The 20,350-nt window shown below is 42.5% G+C and overlaps 1 protein-coding gene across 2 annotated transcripts in view; it reads right to left on the bottom strand.

Moving 5' to 3' along the window:
• grid2 (glutamate receptor, ionotropic, delta 2) overlaps positions 1–20,350 on the bottom strand; it is a 765,355-nt gene that overhangs the window by 8,633 nt on the left and 736,372 nt on the right. For both annotated transcript variants that reach the window (XM_083784600.1, XM_083784599.1), the window contains one exon: positions 4,059–4,299. In XM_083784600.1, coding sequence (XP_083640726.1) covers positions 4,059–4,299 — 241 coding nt within the window. The remainder of the gene's footprint in view (positions 1–4,058; positions 4,300–20,350) is intronic.

Here is a 20,350-nt window from a genome sequence, read left to right as displayed (position 1 = left end):
GGGTCTAATAAACAGAGCTCTAGAGATATGGCACTTTGCTGGATCGGCATTAGAGGAAAACAATGAATGATCTTATTGTTAAAGGTGATTATTTACTCAAGTCACATCACATTTGTTATATTACAGTGTGATTAAAATGTAGCCTGATTCCCAGAAAGCTATCATGGGCATGGACAGAGACACCTTCACCATCTTGTCTGATTCACTGTGAATGGAATTTTAAACCTGTTGGCCAATGGCCATTACAAATTAATGGGCCAGGACAAAGTATTCTTTCTCCTTTCTTGCAGTGGGAGACATTTAGAGATACTCACTGATGCTGAACCAACTGTTATAGGGTAGTAACTTACCTCACACATCTGAATGCTAAAATTGTTTCTCAGTTTCAGTTGTTCCTCAGAGTTTTCAGATCCTCAAAATGAACCACATTTTCTGTAATATAAGTCATTAACCATTTAAATACTATCTACTATGTTCCCCGGTTTACCGCAGGGGTCTATATTTGGCCTCCCCCTCTTTCCCTCTACACCAAATCTCTTTGCAAAAAATAGCTGATCTACAAGCTCACAATCAGTTGTGTTGCAACCCATTGTGATGCAGAGCATGTGTAGATCTACTATCTTTGCTAAACGTGAACTTATTTTCAGAGAATGTTTGCCTATTTTAACATGCCCAGAATAGGGAATAGGGTTCATATGGTTATATTAATGCTTATTTTAAAGTGCCTTGTATTTGTTAGAAGGCTACTATTGTATAATTAGTTATAAAGAAGTAAGATAATTGAATGTCAGGTTAAGATAACCTTTTACACTAAACTATTAACTACACGGTTAGATCGGCCCCACTTTAACAGAAAAAAACAAATACATAAAATAAAATACATATTGGGGGGAAAAGGTAATTGTCTGAAACTAAGTCATTTATCTGATTGCAAAACAAAACAAAATTATGTTCTAGTGAAATTAGCCAGTTAATGCTTCAGTCCAACACATGCATAATTAACTCGGAATCTAAAGATATTTTTTCCCCCACATAATTACATTTCATTCAGTTCATTTGTGGCATGTGTTGTGTTGCATACAAGATGTGCTTTGATTTGCCAAAATTTAATTTCAATTTAAATAGCTACTTTGTCAATGTTTGGTTAAGAAGGATAAAAAGGTGAAGAGTTTGTTAACCACTGATGAAAGATAGTGTCACTATTCTGGGCATAGCACAATACACACACATTCAGGCGAAAATAGCTCATAGAACATGCTCACAGTCACAGTTACTTGGAGATTTATTATAAAATAAAGGTTAGAATGTACGTAGCTCAGGTCACAGGGTTGGTCCATATTGACTCACTGAAACATATCCACACACATCTACAGAGTGCTGTACAAGTGTAATTAACCACTTCAAACCTATAACCTATATGCATTTTGTTAACCAGGGCCACCCACTTCCCCCAGGGGTCAATATTTTGTTAACCATGGCCCCCTCACTTCCCCCAGGTGTCTATATTTTGTTAACGAGGGCACCCCACTTCCCCCAGGGGTCTATATTTTGTTAACGAGGGCACCCCACTTCCCCCAGGGGTCTATATTTTGTTAACCAGTGCCCCCCACTTCCCCCAGGGGTCTATATTTTGTTAACCAGGGCCCCCCACTTCCCCCAGGGGTCTATATTTTGTTAACGAGGGCACCCCACTTCCCCCAGGGGTCTATATTTTGTTAACCAGTGCCCCCCACTTCCCCCAGGGGTCTATATTTTGTTAACGAGGGCCCCCCACTTCCCCCAGGGGTCTATATTTTGTTAACGAGGGCACCCCACTTCCCCCAGGGGTCTATATTTTGTTAACGAGGGCACCCCACTTCCCCCAGGGGTCTATATTTTGTTAACCAGTGCCCCCCACTTCCCCCAGGGGTCTATATTTTGTTAACCAGGGCCCCCCACTTCCTCCAGGGGTCTATATTTTGTTAACCAGGGCTCCCCATCGCTACAGAGTGCACTGTTGCACTCTGTATTTGTTTTTATTATGTAAAGCACTTTGAATTGCCTCATATATGAAAGGTGCTAAATAAAATTGCCTTGCCTTGCCAGTGTCCTCTCCTTTTTTCACTCGACACCAAATCTCTTCACCGAAAATAGCACGTCTACAAGCTCACAATATGTTGCAAATGTATTCTTTTCACAAAACATTTGCCTAGGATTCATGTGGTTAACACAGTCTATCATTAGAACTATACCTCATGCTCAAACAGCTTATTGTCTGGTGGGTTTCTTTTCAACCACCCAGAGGCATCTACAATGAGATTGTCCATCATGAACTGTGGTTAGTGGGTAGTGGGTATGGAGTTTGGCATTTCTTTAATAAAAAGCAATCTAAATACTGTAAAGAGGCGATAGAGCTAATATTGAACTGAGCATAATGGTCACAGAAATTGATAGAATGCCCTATGTTCTGCTTTGTGCGTGCTTGTACGTATGTGCATGCGTGTGTGGTGTGTATATGTGTGTGTATTACTTGTATTAGTATTACTATACTTGTGAGGGCCAATGTCTAGAGGAATTTGAGAAATGGATATCGTATAAGGACAATTGTCCTGGTCGTCACAAGATAAATGGTTAATTTATGGTAAAATGTTTTGGTGGGAGTTAGGCTCATAATTAGGAAAAGATTGCAGTTGGCGTTAGGGATAGGATTAGGAATAAAGAGGGTATAAGTTTAGGGGTTAGGGTTGAAGTTGTATTTATATTAAGTGTACCACACACATTTATGACTTAGACTTTAGAGTTAGGGTTATACACATGGCATAAAAAGGTTAAGGCTATGGCAATGTATGGCATTTATAAATATGGTGATGTCCTTAAATATATGGTAATACAAACAGATGGAAGAAAATCGGACAGATATAATACTGCCTTCTTCAGGGTGATCACCCTGAGGAAGGCAGTATTGTCCGAAACGTTGGTGTCTCTGTGTCCTCATTAAAACGTATGCATTGGCATCTATGAGTGTGCGCCTATACTTTTTTTTCACTCAGTATTAAGTTAACTTTCCCGTTGGCTGGCACCTCACAAGGACCGGTGTGCTGTGCATCCTTTTGCTTATAATACAAAAAGAAGGGCCAGGATCTTCATTTGACAGCAGCTGTCACAATGGAAACCATTTTCTGTGCTAGCTGCCTCAGCCGGAGCCGGCGCAGGAGTCCCCATGTGGCTTGTTGCTGCAGGCTGTTGCTGTGAGGTAGCTGTAGTGTATGAACGTATGTTCCTCTGGCTCTGACGGCCACGACCCCCCGGGATATTCGCAAGATTAATACTCAAACTTCACTTATAAAACAAAATGTCCGAAAAAATAGTAACTTAAATCAGTGTAAGCAAAGTTTTAAATACAGGATAGTGGGAGCCACCCTTCCACGTGTCCGCTCTCGTTCACATCGCCGCCAGAAGTCGCAATGGAAACAATTTCCATCTGAAACCTAACCACATGAACGCTAGCATAGTTTTTCTGAGGCGAACATTCAAACCCCATCCATGTGAATATGGAGTTCCCCAAAAGTCCTGTTTGCAAATTGAGAAAAATGGTCAAAGGCTGTAGTGATAAAGACAATTATTATAATTATAAATATTATATAATCATACTGTAGCACGTATTCCCAGGAAGAGACCTCTGGATTGTATGGCGTATATTTTGTTTATTGCTTATTTCACATCCAGACAATAACTGCCTATATCACAGCCCATCCCTGTGCATCTGATCACAAGGTGTGATAGGCAAACCCTTAAACTGTCAGTTCTTATCAAACTGTAACTAGATTTTCTTGACCACTCATCCCATTCCTTCCTCCCAGCCTCTCACATTGTATCCAACCCCTAAAAGCCTGATTCATATCAAACACAGTTGTAGATCTGCTATTTTCGGTGTGTATCCAAGTGTAAATCAGGCATTAGTCTCCTACAACTGTCTCTAAGAACACCCAGTACCCAGTTCCATTGCACTTACCTCCACCATCACCATTACCACCTCTCCATCCGCACCCTCCTTCCATTCATCCCTCCCATCCCCATACCTCCTTGGAAGGGACTCTGGAGCCCTTCCTCCTTGTCCACCAGCTCTCCACCATGGCGATGAGGCAGGAGAGCACCACGCCGGCCGCCAGCACGCAGAAGACGCCGGCGAAGCTGTGGATGTCGAGGGCGCTGCCTCGCTGTCGCGACTGCACCGAGCTGTACAGGTCACAGGTACTGTCTCTGGGCCACCACTTCAGCTTGAGCACGTCCATGTCTCCATTCTGCTGGAGTTCCAGGATTCTACATATGCGCACGCACACACGCACACGCACACGCACACGCACACACACACACACACACACACACACACACACACACACACACACACACACACACACACACACACACACGCACGTCATATCACGTCCTGTATACCGCAGGTTGTGTTGTACTGTGCAACACACACTTATACTTGCAGGTACCTGCTGCATGCACATATGCTGCAGTATTTACTGCAGTCGTCGTAATTTCCTTCTGCCACACGAGGGCACTGTTGGCTTGCTTGAAAAACCCCGGTTCCCATCAACCGCATTGGGCTGTCAAACTCATTATGGCCAACATTAATATGTTTTGCAATGCCATAATGTCATCATGCTGTCTAGATCTAGCCATATGAATGATGGGATCAGAGAGGATACAGTGCAGTGGTTGATGGGAACCCTCTGAATGATGGGATCAGAGAGGATACAGTGCAGTGGTTGATGGGAACCCTCTGAATGATGGGATCAGAGGATACAGCGCAGTGGTTGATGGGAACCCTCTGTTTACTTTCAGCTTATTGTTTAACTGGGTCGTTGTTGGGGTTTGAAGAGAGACAAGGGTGCTCACGCAGACAGACAGACAGACAGACAGACAGACAGACAGACAGACAGACAGACAGACAGACAGACAGACAGACAGACGTATCTAGAGGCTCTGATGGCTTGGTTGGTGGGAGGAGGTGGGAGGAGTTTGGTGGTGGGAGGAGCTTGGTGGTGGGAGGAGGTGGGAGGAGCTTGTTGGTGGGAGGAGGTGGGAGGAGCTTGGTGGTGGGAGGAGGTGGGAGGAGCTTGGTGGTGGGAGGAGGTGGGAGGAGCTTGGTGGTGGGAGGAGGTGGGAGGAGCTTGGTGGTGGGAGGAGGTGGGGCAGCAGAAGGAAAGACAAAGGTCCTCATTCACAAAGGAGAAATACGCCACAGTGTAAAGGTGATGCGTAATGATATCATATTCATCCGAACGACGAAGCTACGAAATTTACCCGTGCAATTCAAAGAGTGGTGTGTACCACAGGTACGCAGGTGTATGTCATAATGAATGCGAGTGGATGCCAAATGATCGGAAAATCACCCGACAACTTCATTTGCATTGATCCACGCCCCATGTCACACCATAAAAGGCATAAAGCATGACTCAGCAGTTTGTCTGAGATCCATCTGTCAAAAAAAGGGGAAAAAAAGATAAAAGGCTTTGCAGCTCAAACGAAATGGAGTGACTAGCGGCTTCACAAATTACAATAAAAATGATTGCTGGAAAGAAATCACAGCCGCGGTCATAGCTGCTGTAGCCTATATGAATATAGCCCGCATACTCTATTAATTTAATAATTATACACAGGAGCAGGACCTCAAACAAGCCCCGTTAGGGTTTTTATGTTATATCATTTTTGCACCATTGTATACTCGTAGACCTACCACTGTACTATATATGTAGCCTACAAACTGACATCAATCCATCAAAGGACACCAAAGGAAATTAAACGGTGAACACGTGCTCCACTGCAGCAATATAATTAAAAATTGCAGCTTGGCCATTTATTTATTTAAGTTCGGGACCAAGGCGGGTGTTCACTCACACCTTTGCAGAGGTAAAAGATATATCCGATCATTTTATCAGAGCTGCATTGATCCAGGTGGGGAAGGTCTTTTGAGAGAGAGAGAGAGAGAGAGAGAGAGAGAGAGAGAGAGAGAGAGAGAGAGAGAGAGAGAGAGAGGGAGGGAGGGGGGGGCATGGGCCCTCAATACACTGTCGGTTTGCGATAAAGAACATTACATTCATAAGTGAATAATTATAGGCCTACCTCGTAGGCCTGGGATCCTCTTGTCTGAAGACATTAAGTTTAATTGAGGTGGGCCTGCAGGACTACATTTTCAACCCCACCGGATCTACATCGGATTTGGAAAGCAAACGGAACAATGTGGACATATTCCCAGACCAGAGTTTTGCCTTTTTTTCTTTTCTTTTCTTTTATGAGGGATTAATCTGTTTTGGAGCATGTTCTATACATCGGAAAAGCTATCCAGCTGGTTTCCTCACCAAATGGTAAGAGTTAAAGTATTCTGTGTGTGGCATACATGTGATCAATATACATTATTATAAATTAATACCACAACGCAAATGGAGGCAGATATAGGTGCATGCAGCAAATCCATATAAGGCCTAAGTGAAACTTTAATTGTCTGAGTCACGTTATGAGCGTAAACGCCGTTGTGAATGAGGACCAAAGAGAGAAAGAACAACCATGCATGCACATGTCTGTAAACACACAGAGGACCGCATCCATAGACGTGCACGCATGCGCACACACTCACTCCAGCATATTAACATGGAAAATAAATACGAATAAATAAACATCCATAATCAGAAGTGTACATATTCCCAAGCACGTATAATTAGGAACAGCATTTCTCAGAAATGTACATTTGCAATTATCACTTACAAGCAAACTCTGCAATTTCTTGAAAAAAAATGTATCATGTCCATCTGTCTTCATTTTATATAAAGATAATAAAAAGCACAACAACAACAACATCATAATCATTAAACAAACAAAACAATGTCCCATGTTAATGTAAATAAGCTAATACACAGCTGTTACGGACGATGGTCCTTCTGAGTATTTGTTATTGATGTTGTGATGGTTAATTGTTATGATGATAATTAGTTGAGCTGTGAATAATATTTATAGTATGGAAATGTTGGTCTTCTGTGGATGGCTTGTATTATAATTTGTTTCTTTATGTGTTTCATGTAAGGTATTGAATGGAGCTGAATGGAGTATGTTGGAGAGTGAGAAAGGCTGATGGCTGGCAGTGAATGATTTAATGCAGATTTGGCTGTGAGATTGACAGGTCCATGTTCGGACCTGCCCCTCCTTCCTGATTGGGTGTCTTCGCCCACACCCTAATCCCAGTTGGCTGTGCCTAGTTGGCTGTTCCCTATAAAGGTTCAGTTGAACTTCTGCTCTAGAGAGGACGACAGCAGTTTGCAGCAGAGACTCGGTTCCTTTGTCCTCTACCCTTTGCCTGCCCTTTTGTTTGCTTTTGTTTGTTTTAGTTTCTTTGACTTCGATTCCGTTCTGTTCTGTAAGTTTTGCCTTAGCCCCTTTTGTTATCTGTTTGTTCCCTTTAAGTGTAAAACCCTAGTTTGTTATTATTATTATTCTATCTTTGTTTCTGTCCTTTTGTAAGGGTGTTAGGTCCCTTTTTGTTTTTCTCCTTATTGTAATTCTGTTAGTTAGGTTAATTAGGGTTTAGTATTGTATTTTTGTTCTTGGTTAGGGATTGAGTTATGGGTAAACCTTTATTTTCTAGATAGATACTTTTGCTATGTAAACCGCACCCTGAAGCCAATACTTATTTGTCAACTGAAAAGCTGACAAGCACAATTAATTTGAATCCATTGTCTCTGTGGACAAAGAAAAGAGCTACAACAATAAACTAAAGTTATTTTTCAACCCTGTCTCCTCTCAAATTATGTTGTTTACCTTCACCCTAGACGAAGGGTAACAGCGTAACAACAGCACATCTGTCTATAATTGTGTCACTCTCAGTTAGATAGATCTGCAAAGCTGAGACATGGATGATTGATGTGTCCCATGGATCTAAGTAAAATAGAATAGAACATGATACAATAGAATAGAATCAAACAGAATGTGTGACTAGGTGGGTTTGGCAAAAAGGCTTTTCTGTGTGGAGTTTGCATGTTCTCCCCGTGTCCCCTAGGGTAGGTACCCTCACAAACATGCAGTACTACCTCCCCCTGGTCAGCCGGGGCGCCTGATGGAGGGGTAAGGAACTGGTCGGAAGAACGTGTTCCCTCCACGGGGAAACTCTCCCATGTCAGGTGAAAATAAGCAGCTTGGACTCCTCATGCATAGAAGGGCACATGAGGTCAGTCCACTGCCCCCCCCCCCCCTTCCCCCCAGGTTGGCAGAGGAAGTATAGCGCCCAGGATTACATTAGATAATTGACACTGTCACTCAACACTCACTTGTCACTGACACTTGGCGTAACGTAACGCTTGGCATTCAGGCCTAAAAGCTCTATTTTGGTTTCATCAGACCAGAGAATCTTGTTAATGGTCTGAGAGTCGTTTAGGTGCCTTTTGGGAAACTGTCATGTGCCTTTTATTGAGGAGAGGCTTCAGTCTGGAGGAAACCAGACACCGCTCATCACCTGGCAAATACCATCCCTACGGTGAAGCATGGTGGTGGCAGCATCATGCTGTGGGGATGTTTTTCAACGGCAGGAACTGGGAGACTTGTCAGGATAGAGGGAAAGATGAATGGAGCAGTGTACAGAGACATCCTGTATGAAAACCTGCTCCAGAGCACTCAGGACCTCCGACTTGGTCAACGATTCACCTTCCAACAGGACAACGACCCCAAGCACACAGCTAAGATAACGAAGGATTGGTTTTAGGACAACTCTGTGAAAGTCCTTTAGTGGCCCAGCCAGAGCCCAGACTTGAACCCGATTGAGAATCTCTGGAAGGACCTGAAAAGCTGTACAGCGACGCTCCCCGTTTAACCTGACAGAGCTTGAGAGGATCTGCAGAGAAGAATGGGGAAAATACCCCAAATTCAAATGTGCCAAGCTTGTAGCATCATTCCCAAAAAGGCTTAAGGCTGTAATTGCTGCCAAAGGTGCCTCAACTTAGTACTAAGTCAAGAGTGTGAATACTTAACCCCTAACCCTATGTACATGTGTTTTTCCAGTTTCTTATTTTTAATAAATTAACAAAATATTTGAAAAAACTTTTTTCACTTCCTCATTATGGGGTATTGTGTGTAGATGAGGAAAAACACGAATTTAATCCATTTTGAAATGATGCTGTAACAAAACTAAATGTGGTAAAAGTGAAGGAGAGTGAATACTTTCCGGATGCACTGTATATTGGTTATAAAGACAACATGAGACAATTTCATCATACTGTAGGTTCCAACTACAGTAACTATTGGGTAAGACGGCTACATGGTACCATTGTAGAACTGGGTTTCTAAATGACATGTAACCTTACCATAGTTTCACCTCTATGGTTCAAACCGTTGAACAGATGTTTACAACCGTTTTCACAAGTATCCTATAGCAACAATAGACTGTTTAACCCATCTATAATGACCACAGCGGCCTAGTGGCACACCCTGGCTATTACTCCGCTCATAAAGACATTGTGCAGTGGTGGCCAAAGCCTCTAGGCTGGATCCTCTTGGTAATACACTATACAAAATATTATTATTCCTCCTCTCTAAATTAAACTGGATGCTGCAATAAAAAGACCCAGGTATTACCGTATTAGACTTCAAATTCATTGTTCCATCTGACTGCACTTTCCAGCAATGCAGGAGCAATAGTTGCACTACATTGTATTATTTAGACCCTCACTTGCACCGTAGACCAAAGACCAAATCACATGGCTATAATGTGGATGAAAGGAATGGGTGAGTTGCTAGAGTAATCCATTTCTCATTATGTCACCCCCCTCTCTCTATCGCATGCACAATTTGACAAAGTGCACGGCATCTATGAAAGAGGAATTATACTCAAACTAATGAGAAAGAATAAGACCAATCCCACCAACAGTATTGAAGAATCCAAGCGACATGTACAAATATTTCATCATTTCTGTCTTTGAAGTCAGCCGAGTTCTAAAGATTTCTTGCCTGAAAAAGGTAGTATACTGTGTAATGATTGCAATTCCTGGCAGGTCTATGTCAAATTGAATGTATTTAGGTGTCCCAATGTCACAAAGCTATTTGTGTGGCACGGAACTGACATTTAGCATTGCTGCAAAGTAATGTTGTTTCTTTCTCGCATATCACCAAACATAATAAGCAAAGAAAATAGAAATGCTCTAAATACTATCCTGAGACAAAATAACACCAACAAGTGATTACGGTTACAGCGCAGCAGAAAAGATAACCATTGTTTGTCTTCTCACAGTGCAGAAACAAAAGGACAAAATTCGAACTATGATAAATATCGTGAGTTGCACAAAATTGACCCCCCCCGCCCCTCTCTCTCAGGGCAATAGTAATAACAGTTCAAATGACAGAAAAACAAACTTTGTATGCAACACTGCATTATGACAAAGTATAAATCAGGCCGTTTTTACCCCTCCCTCCACACACACACGCACATTTGCACACACACACACACACACACACACACACACACACACACACACACACACACACACACACACACACACACACACACACACACACACACACACACACACACACACACCTCAACAAGAGACACACATAACTCAACAGGAGATAACCAGAGGAGGGCATATTGGGGATATGTGATAATGCGGTGTCTTCCTGGAGTGAAAGAGATTTGAGATGTGGGACAGGGTCCTCTCTCTCTCCCCTATAGTCCCCTCCATTATAGACCCCATCTGGCAGATCATTTATCACTGGCTCCACTACTAATTGGTCTATCAGTGTCATGGAAAGTCTGACTGCCCAATGGACCCTCACATCAAGCTGTAACAGTTGAAACATATTCACATAAGTACACGCACGCACAAAATGACATTTTGTATTATGCAGCTCCGTATTATGAAGTTACTCTTGGTGCATGGTAGATATAGTGCCTTTGTGCATGGTGTTGTACGGACAGATCCCTGTAATATGTCTCATCTACATCTATATCTGTGCATGGTGCTGAACTGACAGCTCCCTTATGTTAGATGTAGTGACTCTGTCCATGGTGCTGAATGGACAGCACAGCTCCCTATTATGTTAGACACAGTGACTCTGTCCATGGTGCTGAATGGACAGCACATCTCCCTATTATGTTAGACACAGTGACTCTGTCCATGGTGCTGAATGGACAGCACAACTCCCTATTATGTTAGACACAGTGACTCTGTCCATGGTGCTGAACTGAGCAACCTGGTGCTGAACTGAGATATCCACAGCTCCATCCCGCCGGGAGTATTCTTTTTTTTTCTAAATGTTTTTGTGTGGCTTTCGCCTTTATTTTATATTTTTTATGGAGGGACAGACAGTAGGCTGACAGGAAATGGGGAGAGAGATGGGGGGAAGACAGTGGTTGTAAAGGCCGTCGGGATCGGGAGTCTAACCCACGGCACACTGCCAGACTGGATTACCAGCCAAGGTGCCTGGACCACTGAGCCATGGCCCAGCAGCTTGAGTATTCTAAATGACAAGCTCCATATTCCACAAGGAGAACAGTGGCACTCCAATTTACAATAATAAAGAAGGGATGTTAGATCCTTTTCACCAATTACTGTGTTTCAGTATCTCTGTCTTCATCATGGGAGCATACTCTGATGAAGACACAAAGGCACAAAACATAAATCATAAAACATGAGGTAGTTCCTTTTTGTTTACACTGTAAACTATCCTAATTTTAGCCCAAACGGAATCTTTACCAATTTGTATAAGCCTAAATCCCCAAATGATAAAACCACAATTTATCTTTGTGATAATGCTGCAGCAAAACCAAGCAGGGATGAGTAGTGTAAACTTCCAGATTAAATACAGCGGTCTGTGTGATTAGATGAGTGGATGTGAATGTGGAGCTGAGGCGGCCCAAAGGATGGCTGCACTGACTTCTCTTACAGAACCTTGCTCTGTCTGCACATGTCTGTGACGACCACGACACTCATTATTAGTCTTGGTTTCTATACTGCCTCCCCCTGGTCAGCTGGGGCGCCTGATGAAGGGGAAAGGAGACTCGGACTCGGAGTAGAGTCTCTGCTTCTTCGCCTGGAAAGGAGCCAGTTTAGGTTGTTCGGCAATGGATTACAGCGTAAGGCATTTTAAGTCTGGGTGAAAAATGGGTTACAAAATCATGGGATAAATAAATTAAGAAAAATAAATAAATACAATAAGATAAAAAGGAAAAAATGTATACACATGCGCACGCACGCACGCAGACAGACAGACAGGCAGACAGGCAGACAGACAGACAGACAGACAGACAGACAGACAGACAGACAGACAGACAGACAGACAGACAGACAGACAGACAGACAGACAGACAGACAGACAGACAGACAGACAGACAGACAGACAGACAGACAGACAGACAGACAGACAGACAGACAGACAGACAGACAGACAGACAGGTGCAGTGTTAAACAGCTGGTATGTTGTGAGACCCATTAACACTGTGTGTGTAATGAGTTATCACCTTGGTGCTTTAAGATCATTGACTTTGACTGGGGGGATCTATAATGACTTTAACACTCCCACTGGCTGTTAAGGAAAATGAGCATGGGTGGGTGGGAGGTGTGTGTGCGTGTGTGTGCGACGCGTGCATGTGTGTGCTGTGCCCCAGCCTCCTGCATGGCTCTCTCCGCAATGGCCATTACTGTGCAGACTCAATGTTTCCATGGCAACCGTACGGAAGCAGCCTTGACAGTGGAGTGATCATGTTATTGGTTGCAGTAGTGGAAAAAGTACTCACATATTTACTTAAAGTAAAAGTAGCAATACCACAATGTAGAAATACTTTTGAGAAAAAGAATAAACGTACCGACATAAAAATATATTGTCCCAAAAGTTAATAATAATTTAAAAAAACATCACACTCTTATCATCATTCATCATCATACATCACATTCCTTGCTCAGCCAATCAAATAATTTCCGTGGTACTACAAACACACAAAGCTGGGCACAGGAGGGGCTATCGCCCCTCAAAAATACTCATTGTGCAGAAGTTTTTAAAATGTATCTAAATATTTCAAAATAGCAGATCTACAAGCTAGCTTGTAGATCTGCAAGTAATAATAACTTATCATCACATTCCGTGCTCAGCCAATCAAATTATCACATTCCGTGCTACAAACGCATTGTGTAAAAAGTACTATTTGCCAATTTGATGAGTGAGAGTAGAATATTGGAAGTATTGGAAAGTAGAAACACAAAATTAAAGTAAAAGTACCTCAACAAGTACACAGTACTTGAGTAAATTTAGCGTAAACCAAACACTGTTTGGTTTACGCTAAATAAATACATGTAGAGGAATGAAAGGAAACGTCTGAGATTCAAAAGCAAACAGCGTTTTGGTGGAATGTAGAACACTTCTGAATACCCGGATGGAGAGACAGAAAGAAAGAACAATATGAGAGTGGGCTGCAAATCCAATCAATCAAAAAATACATACATACTGACATATATTGAAAGCAGGCTCTCCTGCACGCACGCACAGTCACACACGTGTTAATTCACTTCAGGGTAGTGTTTTAACAGTTTTCTCTCATTAGGCTTTCACCAATAAGCATGGTTGCGTCTATGTCCAGGGAAATGCATCAAGGCTCCAGCATCTGCTGCTAAATGACAGACTTCAGACTCTGTTTCCACAGCCATCTCCTTTCCTCACAGTATACGTCTCAGAGAGTGAGTGTGTGTGTGAGAGAGAGAGAGAGAGAGAGAGAGAGAGAGAGAGTGTGCGTGGGGGGGGGGGGAGTTAAGTTGAAGGGAGAAGTGAGATAGTCAAAGCACGCTAGAAGCGACTAAATGAGAAGTGAGTGGAAAGAAAGAACAAGAAGACCCAGAGCATGTTCCACATGGATGGATCTCTGACAACATAACAAAATTGAGGATTGGAGGAGAGAGGTGAGGAGTAGAGAGGAGTAGTGGAGAACAGGGAGAGGAAAGGGGGAGAGGACAAGAGGGTAGAAGAACAGAGATGGGTCCAGAGGGCACAGGAGGGGCTATCGCCCCTCAAAAATACTCATTGTGCAGAAGTTTTTAAAATGTATCTAAATATTTCAAAATAGCAGATCTACAAGCTAGCTTGTAGATCTGCAAGTAATAATAACTTATCATCACATTCCGTGCTCAGCCAATCAAATTATCACATTCCGTGCTACAAACGCATTGTGTAAAAAGTACTATTTGCCAATTTGATGAGTGAGAGTAGAATATTGGAAGTATTGGAAAGTAGAAACACAAAATTAAAGTAAAAGTACCTCAACAAGTACACAGTACTTGAGTAAATTTAGCGTAAACCAAACACTGTTTGGTTTACGCTAAATAAATACATGTAGAGGAATGAAAGGAAACGTCTGAGATTCAAAAGCAAACAGCGTTTTGGTGGAATGTAGAACACTTCTGAATACCCGGATGGAGAGACAGAAAGAAAGAACAATATGAGAGTGGGCTGCAAATCCAATCAATCAAAAAATACATACATACTGACATATATTGAAAGCAGGCTCTCCTGCACGCACGCACAGTCACACACGTGTTAATTCACTTCAGGGTAGTGTTTTAACAGTTTTCTCTCATTAGGCTTTCACCAATAAGCATGGTTGCGTCTATGTCCAGGGAAATGCATCAAGGCTCCAGCATCTGCTGCTAAATGACAGACTTCAGACTCTGTTTCCACAGCCATCTCCTTTCCTCACAGTATACGTCTCAGAGAGTGAGTGTGTGTGTGAGAGAGAGAGAGAGAGAGAGAGAGAGAGAGAGAGTGTGCGTGGGGGGGGGGGAGTTAAGTTGAAGGGAGAAGTGAGATAGTCAAAGCACGCTAGAAGCGACTAAATGAGAAGTGAGTGGAAAGAAAGAACAAGAAGACCCAGAGCATGTTCCACATGGATGGATCTCTGACAACATAACAAAATTGAGGATTGGAGGAGAGAGGTGAGGAGTAGAGAGGAGTAGTGGAGAACAGGGAGAGGAAAGGGGGAGAGGACAAGAGGGTAGAAGAACAGAGATGGGTCCAGAGGCGAAGCATCTGACATGAGAAGGTGTGTGTGTGTGTGTGTGTGTGTGTGTGTGTGTGTGTGTGTGTGTGTGTGTGTGTGTGTGTGTGTGTGCGTGTGTGTGTGTGTGTGTGCGTGTGTGTGTGTGTGTGTGTGTGTGTGTGTGTGTGTGTGTGCGTGTGTGCGTGTGTGTGTGTGTGACAAGACAGAAAGGTGTTTCGCTAAAACGAGTTCCAGCAGCATTGGCTGTCAGCTCTTTAAATGAGAACAACAGCACTCTGACAGCTTAGTTACTGGCTGCACACAGAGCTGCTTTTCAGGCAGCCTCATCACGGCCTCACCTGCTGTGCCAGATGATGGGATACAATGTTCACAGAACAGTGGGACCAAGCCATTCTAGGAACTATCTGACGGTGAATAAACTTTGTGCAGTCACATTTAATACATTATATGGAGTGGATGGGTTTGGGGAGATTACAATTCGGCAACCACGGATATACAGTACAAAAATGCACAGCCTGTATAGTTTACACTATAGGGCTAGCTGGAATACTATATCACCATCACACATTTACTTAGCCTTTGTTCATGCCATTACTTATATAAAAAGGGCAAACCTATAAATATTATAGCCAATATGTAGTGTTGAGGGTCTGGTAAAGGAATTGTTCCCACTGTGGCTGCAACTGCACGGGCCATGTGGGGTAATGATCAGCATGTTATTTTATTCACGATGAAAGTATGGCATGCTTTTCTCACAAAAATGAGCTCTTCCCTAAAGTAACTCCATCTGGCAAATAAGGCTCCTGGTTTGATCACCAGCTCCCCATGGCTTTGTGTCCAAGTGTCCTCGAGAAAAACACTGAACACTGAGTGAGCAGGTTGGATTTGAGCTTCCACCATTTGTGTGTGAATGTGAACGTAAAGCACACTATCGTTTGTGTGTGAATGTGAACGTAAAGCACACTGTATCGTTTGTGTGTGAATGTGAACGTAAAGCACACTGTATCGTTTGTGTGTGAATGTGAACGTAAAGCACACTATCGTTTGTGTGTGAATGTGAACGTAAAGCACACTATCGTTTGTGTGTGAATGTGAACGTAAAGCACACTATCGTTTGTGTGTGAATGTGAACGTTAAGCACACTGTATCGTTTGTGTGTGAATGTGAACGTAAAGCACACTATCGTTTGTGTGTGAATGTGAACGTAAAGCACACTATCGTTTGTGTGTGAATGTGAACGTAAAGCACACTATCGTTTGTGTGTGAATGTGAACGTAAAGCACACTGTATCGTTTGTGTGTGAATGTGAACGTAAAGCACACTATCGTTTGTGTGTGAATGTGAACGTAAAGCACACTATCGTTTGTGTGTGAATGTGAACGTAAAGCACACTATCGTTTGTGTGTGAATGTGAACGTAAAGCACACTGTATCGTTTGTGTGTGAATGTGAACGTAAAGCACACTATCGTTTGTGTGTGAATGTGAACGTAAAGCACACTATCGTTTGTGTGTGAATGTGAACGTAAAGCACATTATCGTTTGTGTGTGAATGTGAACGTAAAGCACACTATCGTTTGTGTGTGAATGTGAACGTAAAGCACACTATCGTTTGTGTGTGAATGTGAACGTAAAGCACACTATCGTTTGTGTGTGAATGTGAACGTAAAGCACACTATCGTTTGTGTGTGAATGTGAACGTAAAGCACACTATCGTTTGTGTGTGAATGTGAACGTAAAGCACACTGTATCGTTTGTGTGTGAATGTGAACGTTAAGCACACTGTATCGTTTGTGTGTGAATGTGAACGTTAAGCACACTGTATCGTGAGCAAAGTTTGCTAAACGTAATTAATCCAATTAGTGATCTCAGGGCTCAATGTCATCCACTTTGTCAACAAAGTTTTCAATTAAGCATCATTAAGCCACAGTGCGTGGGTGTAGTGGAACAGATTATCAAGCTAAACTATGATAAACAACAATGAGGAGTCATACTGTCATTAACGTTCATTAACAGTAACACACACCCACACACACAGAGGGAGGGAGGGAGGGAGGGAGGGAGGGAGGGAGGGAGGGAGGGAGGGGGAGAGAGAGAGAGAGAGAGAGAGAGAGAGAGAGAGAGAGAGAGAGAGAGAGAGAGAGAGAGAGAGAGAGAGAGAGAGAGAGAGAGAGAGAGAGAGAGAGAGAGAGAGAGACCGACAGAGAGAATCACATTTCTATTATTAAGTGACATTAATATAGATTGAATTATTTTGCAAGGGATGTTTGACAGTGATAAATGGACAAAAGGGGTAGCAGCTTAGCGAGAGAGTGAGAGTGAGAGTGAGAGTGAGAGTGAGAGTGAGAGTGAGAGTGAGAGTGAGAGAGAGAGAGAGAGAGAGAGAGAGAGAGAGAGAGAGAGAGAGAGAGAGAGAGGACCAATAGTGGTATACTGTATGTTCATGCATGTTTAGTCCATTGACAATGAGTCAAGTAGTAGTAGTTTGGTAAAACACAAGTTAAATGCTGATTTATAATCTTCAAGTGCTTGTGTGTAATGTTTGGTATTTTCTCGGTTAAACTGACAAAATCACATTAAACTCCACATTTCCTGCGATGTGGTCAATGCCTTTCATAACGTATGTACAGGAGAATCAAGGCAATAACAATTCCACACTAAATCTTAGATACAATTCCATTTCTGATATGAGGCCTTCATCCAACAGGCAACAGCATAGTGATTTTACGATTTAATTATTTGTTTAGTCCTTCGACAACAATTCTATGCACATAAACAAGTATGTCAAGAGAGGGATAGGAGTGCGGGGGTTGTGGTATATGCAGTCGCTCTTTAGTCTGTTTAATCTGAGTCTATTCACCATAAATGGGATTGATTATCACAGGGATTTAAAGCAATCTTTACGTTTTATGTGCTCTTTGGACCTAGAGAGGTAATTGCAACTGTAACACGGTATTTGAACCCAGGTCTTATGTTGGAAATGAATCATCTGCTGCTCATGGAAGAGACAATCTGCCCTTGGCCAGGGGAGATATTAGCCTAGGTGTGTATACCCAGTAGTATAAAGTAAATAAGTACATGTATTCAGGTACTATACCTTTTGAGGTATTTGTACTTTACTTGAGTATTTCCAATTTCCAATACTTTTACTTCTACTCCACTACACCTCAGAGCCAAATGTTTTAGTTTTACTCCACCACAATTATTTGAAAACTTTAGTTACTAGTTACTTTGTAGATTTGGATTATTATGACAAAACATTAACCACTTCAGCCTTATATACATTTGAAAATAGCCGATCTAGAAGCTCACAATGCGTCGCATCGAGAGGTAATTGGCCGTGCCCTAAAGGGCGAAGTCGAGCTGAAACAGAGCTTCTTAATACAGCACAGTTGAGAAGCAGGACTTAAACTATTAATCTGGTGTCAGTGAAGTCAGTTCAGTCAGATAACTCACAAACCAATATTTACCCAATAGTGTGTAATAGTGTGCATATAATATTTCATCTTGGCGTTCAGCTCTGCTACATTTTTCTCCCTGCTCGGCACAATTAAACACCATCATTAAACATTAAGAGCTGGGAGATAGATATAATAACAATAACAACCCCCCCATGGGGAACAGAAATAACAGAGCCCACCGGTGGTGCTGGGGTGGTGGTGGGAGGAAACATCACATAACAACAACCAGGAACAAAGCCGTCACTCATGCGTATGACTGTTTGTGCTTGATATGGCAGTGGTGTCAGATTACATACATAGTATACATAGGGGCATTACCTCCCGACACTAAAACATATCGTCATTACGTCACCATCGAAAACCAATTAGGCATTGGGTCCTTTAATCCACATCTTTATTACGTCATCATTGAGAGCTAGTTGTACCAGTTATACCTTGACGTCATATGCTGCTACCATACATACGCATGAAATGGGTCGCAAAGTAACCACAGTATACCGCTAATCAACTTACACATTACATAGAGGCATTTCCTTTAACCCATTCTGACCTGAGATCAGATTCATACGAGGTTTCCACTGGACACACACTGGTCTGATTAACCCATTCTGACCTGAGATCAGATTCTACAAAATGTCAGTCGTTCTTCGATTTATGGCCTACTTGTGTGCAACAAGCAAGTAGGCACTCGACAGAGTGCAGTTCTAGTTAGTATTGTTATTATTGAGCATATGTATGCGCCCTTGAGCACAGCATGAAACCCCTCGAGTATATCTGACTGAACTAACTCCGCAAGCTATACGTATCATATGTAGAGTTGCTAGCCGGCTCCATATATGCAGATCTAATATGTCAAACTGTATGGCTATCCAGGGTTTGATGAGGTCAGTGTGGTGATCTTCATACAGTATTATGGAGATCAAGGTCCCGTCGCGGCAACCACAGTGATTATCATGAGACTGTCACAATATGCATGGTCATATATTGATATTCCCATATATGGGCATAATATTGATGACATCCGGGATCTCCATATATGGGCATAACAGGGATTGTATTAGGGCATCGGATGTCACGTGATGTGACGAGTCTTGACCATATATGGGGGCGTGACGGACCAACGGGAAATGCACGTTTTCATAGTAAATAACATTCTAGCCTCTACATTAACGTTTTAAATTCGAGGGTTGATCATTTCCCTGAATCCACTGAAAGGTTTACTTTTATCGGGTCTGCCTCTGACCACAATCACACATTGGCGTAAAAAGATAAAGCAGTGGTTTAGCAGCCACACCTAACCTATAGCCAATATTTGAATTAAGTTCACTGTCAGGGTTTGACTGGGACACTACTGTATATATTTAGTACCTGTATGGATTCTAGCAGCCTACTGGACTGTAACTGATTCCTCTGTGAGCCTGTATGACAGATGCACCTGCAGGTGCTATGCACCGTTCGCACACAATATAGCACATAGTCCACATGGATTACACGCTCAAACAACAAATAGGATCTCGTGCAGCCGTGCAGGCACTGTAACTTTCATAAATCCACACACTGTAACCTAGTTTTAACCATGAGTATTCCAACAACGCACTCCAGTGCAATAAATATATGCAGCCATGTATTACTGTATTTGGAAATTGGATTTACCACATAATATATGTCGTTACTCGTTATAACTACATAATAAAATAAAATACATAATTCGGAGCGGCATATATGCGGCAATGAAGGTGGCATGCCCCCTTTTCTGCCCCCAGAATTACCCTGAATTCCGCCGACATGCACCCTATTCCGCCAGCATGCGGCCTAAGTCGGCGACATATGTTCATCTCACTCCTCCTGCTACATTTCTCGACGGAAGAGTACAGAGAACAC

This window comes from Protomyctophum parallelum, assembly GCF_964188405.1.
Source record: "Protomyctophum parallelum genome assembly, chromosome: 15".
Classification (NCBI taxonomy): Eukaryota; Metazoa; Chordata; class Actinopteri; order Myctophiformes; family Myctophidae; genus Protomyctophum; species Protomyctophum parallelum.
Note: the sequence above shows the minus strand (reverse complement) of the source record. Positions and strands in the feature narration are given on the sequence as shown.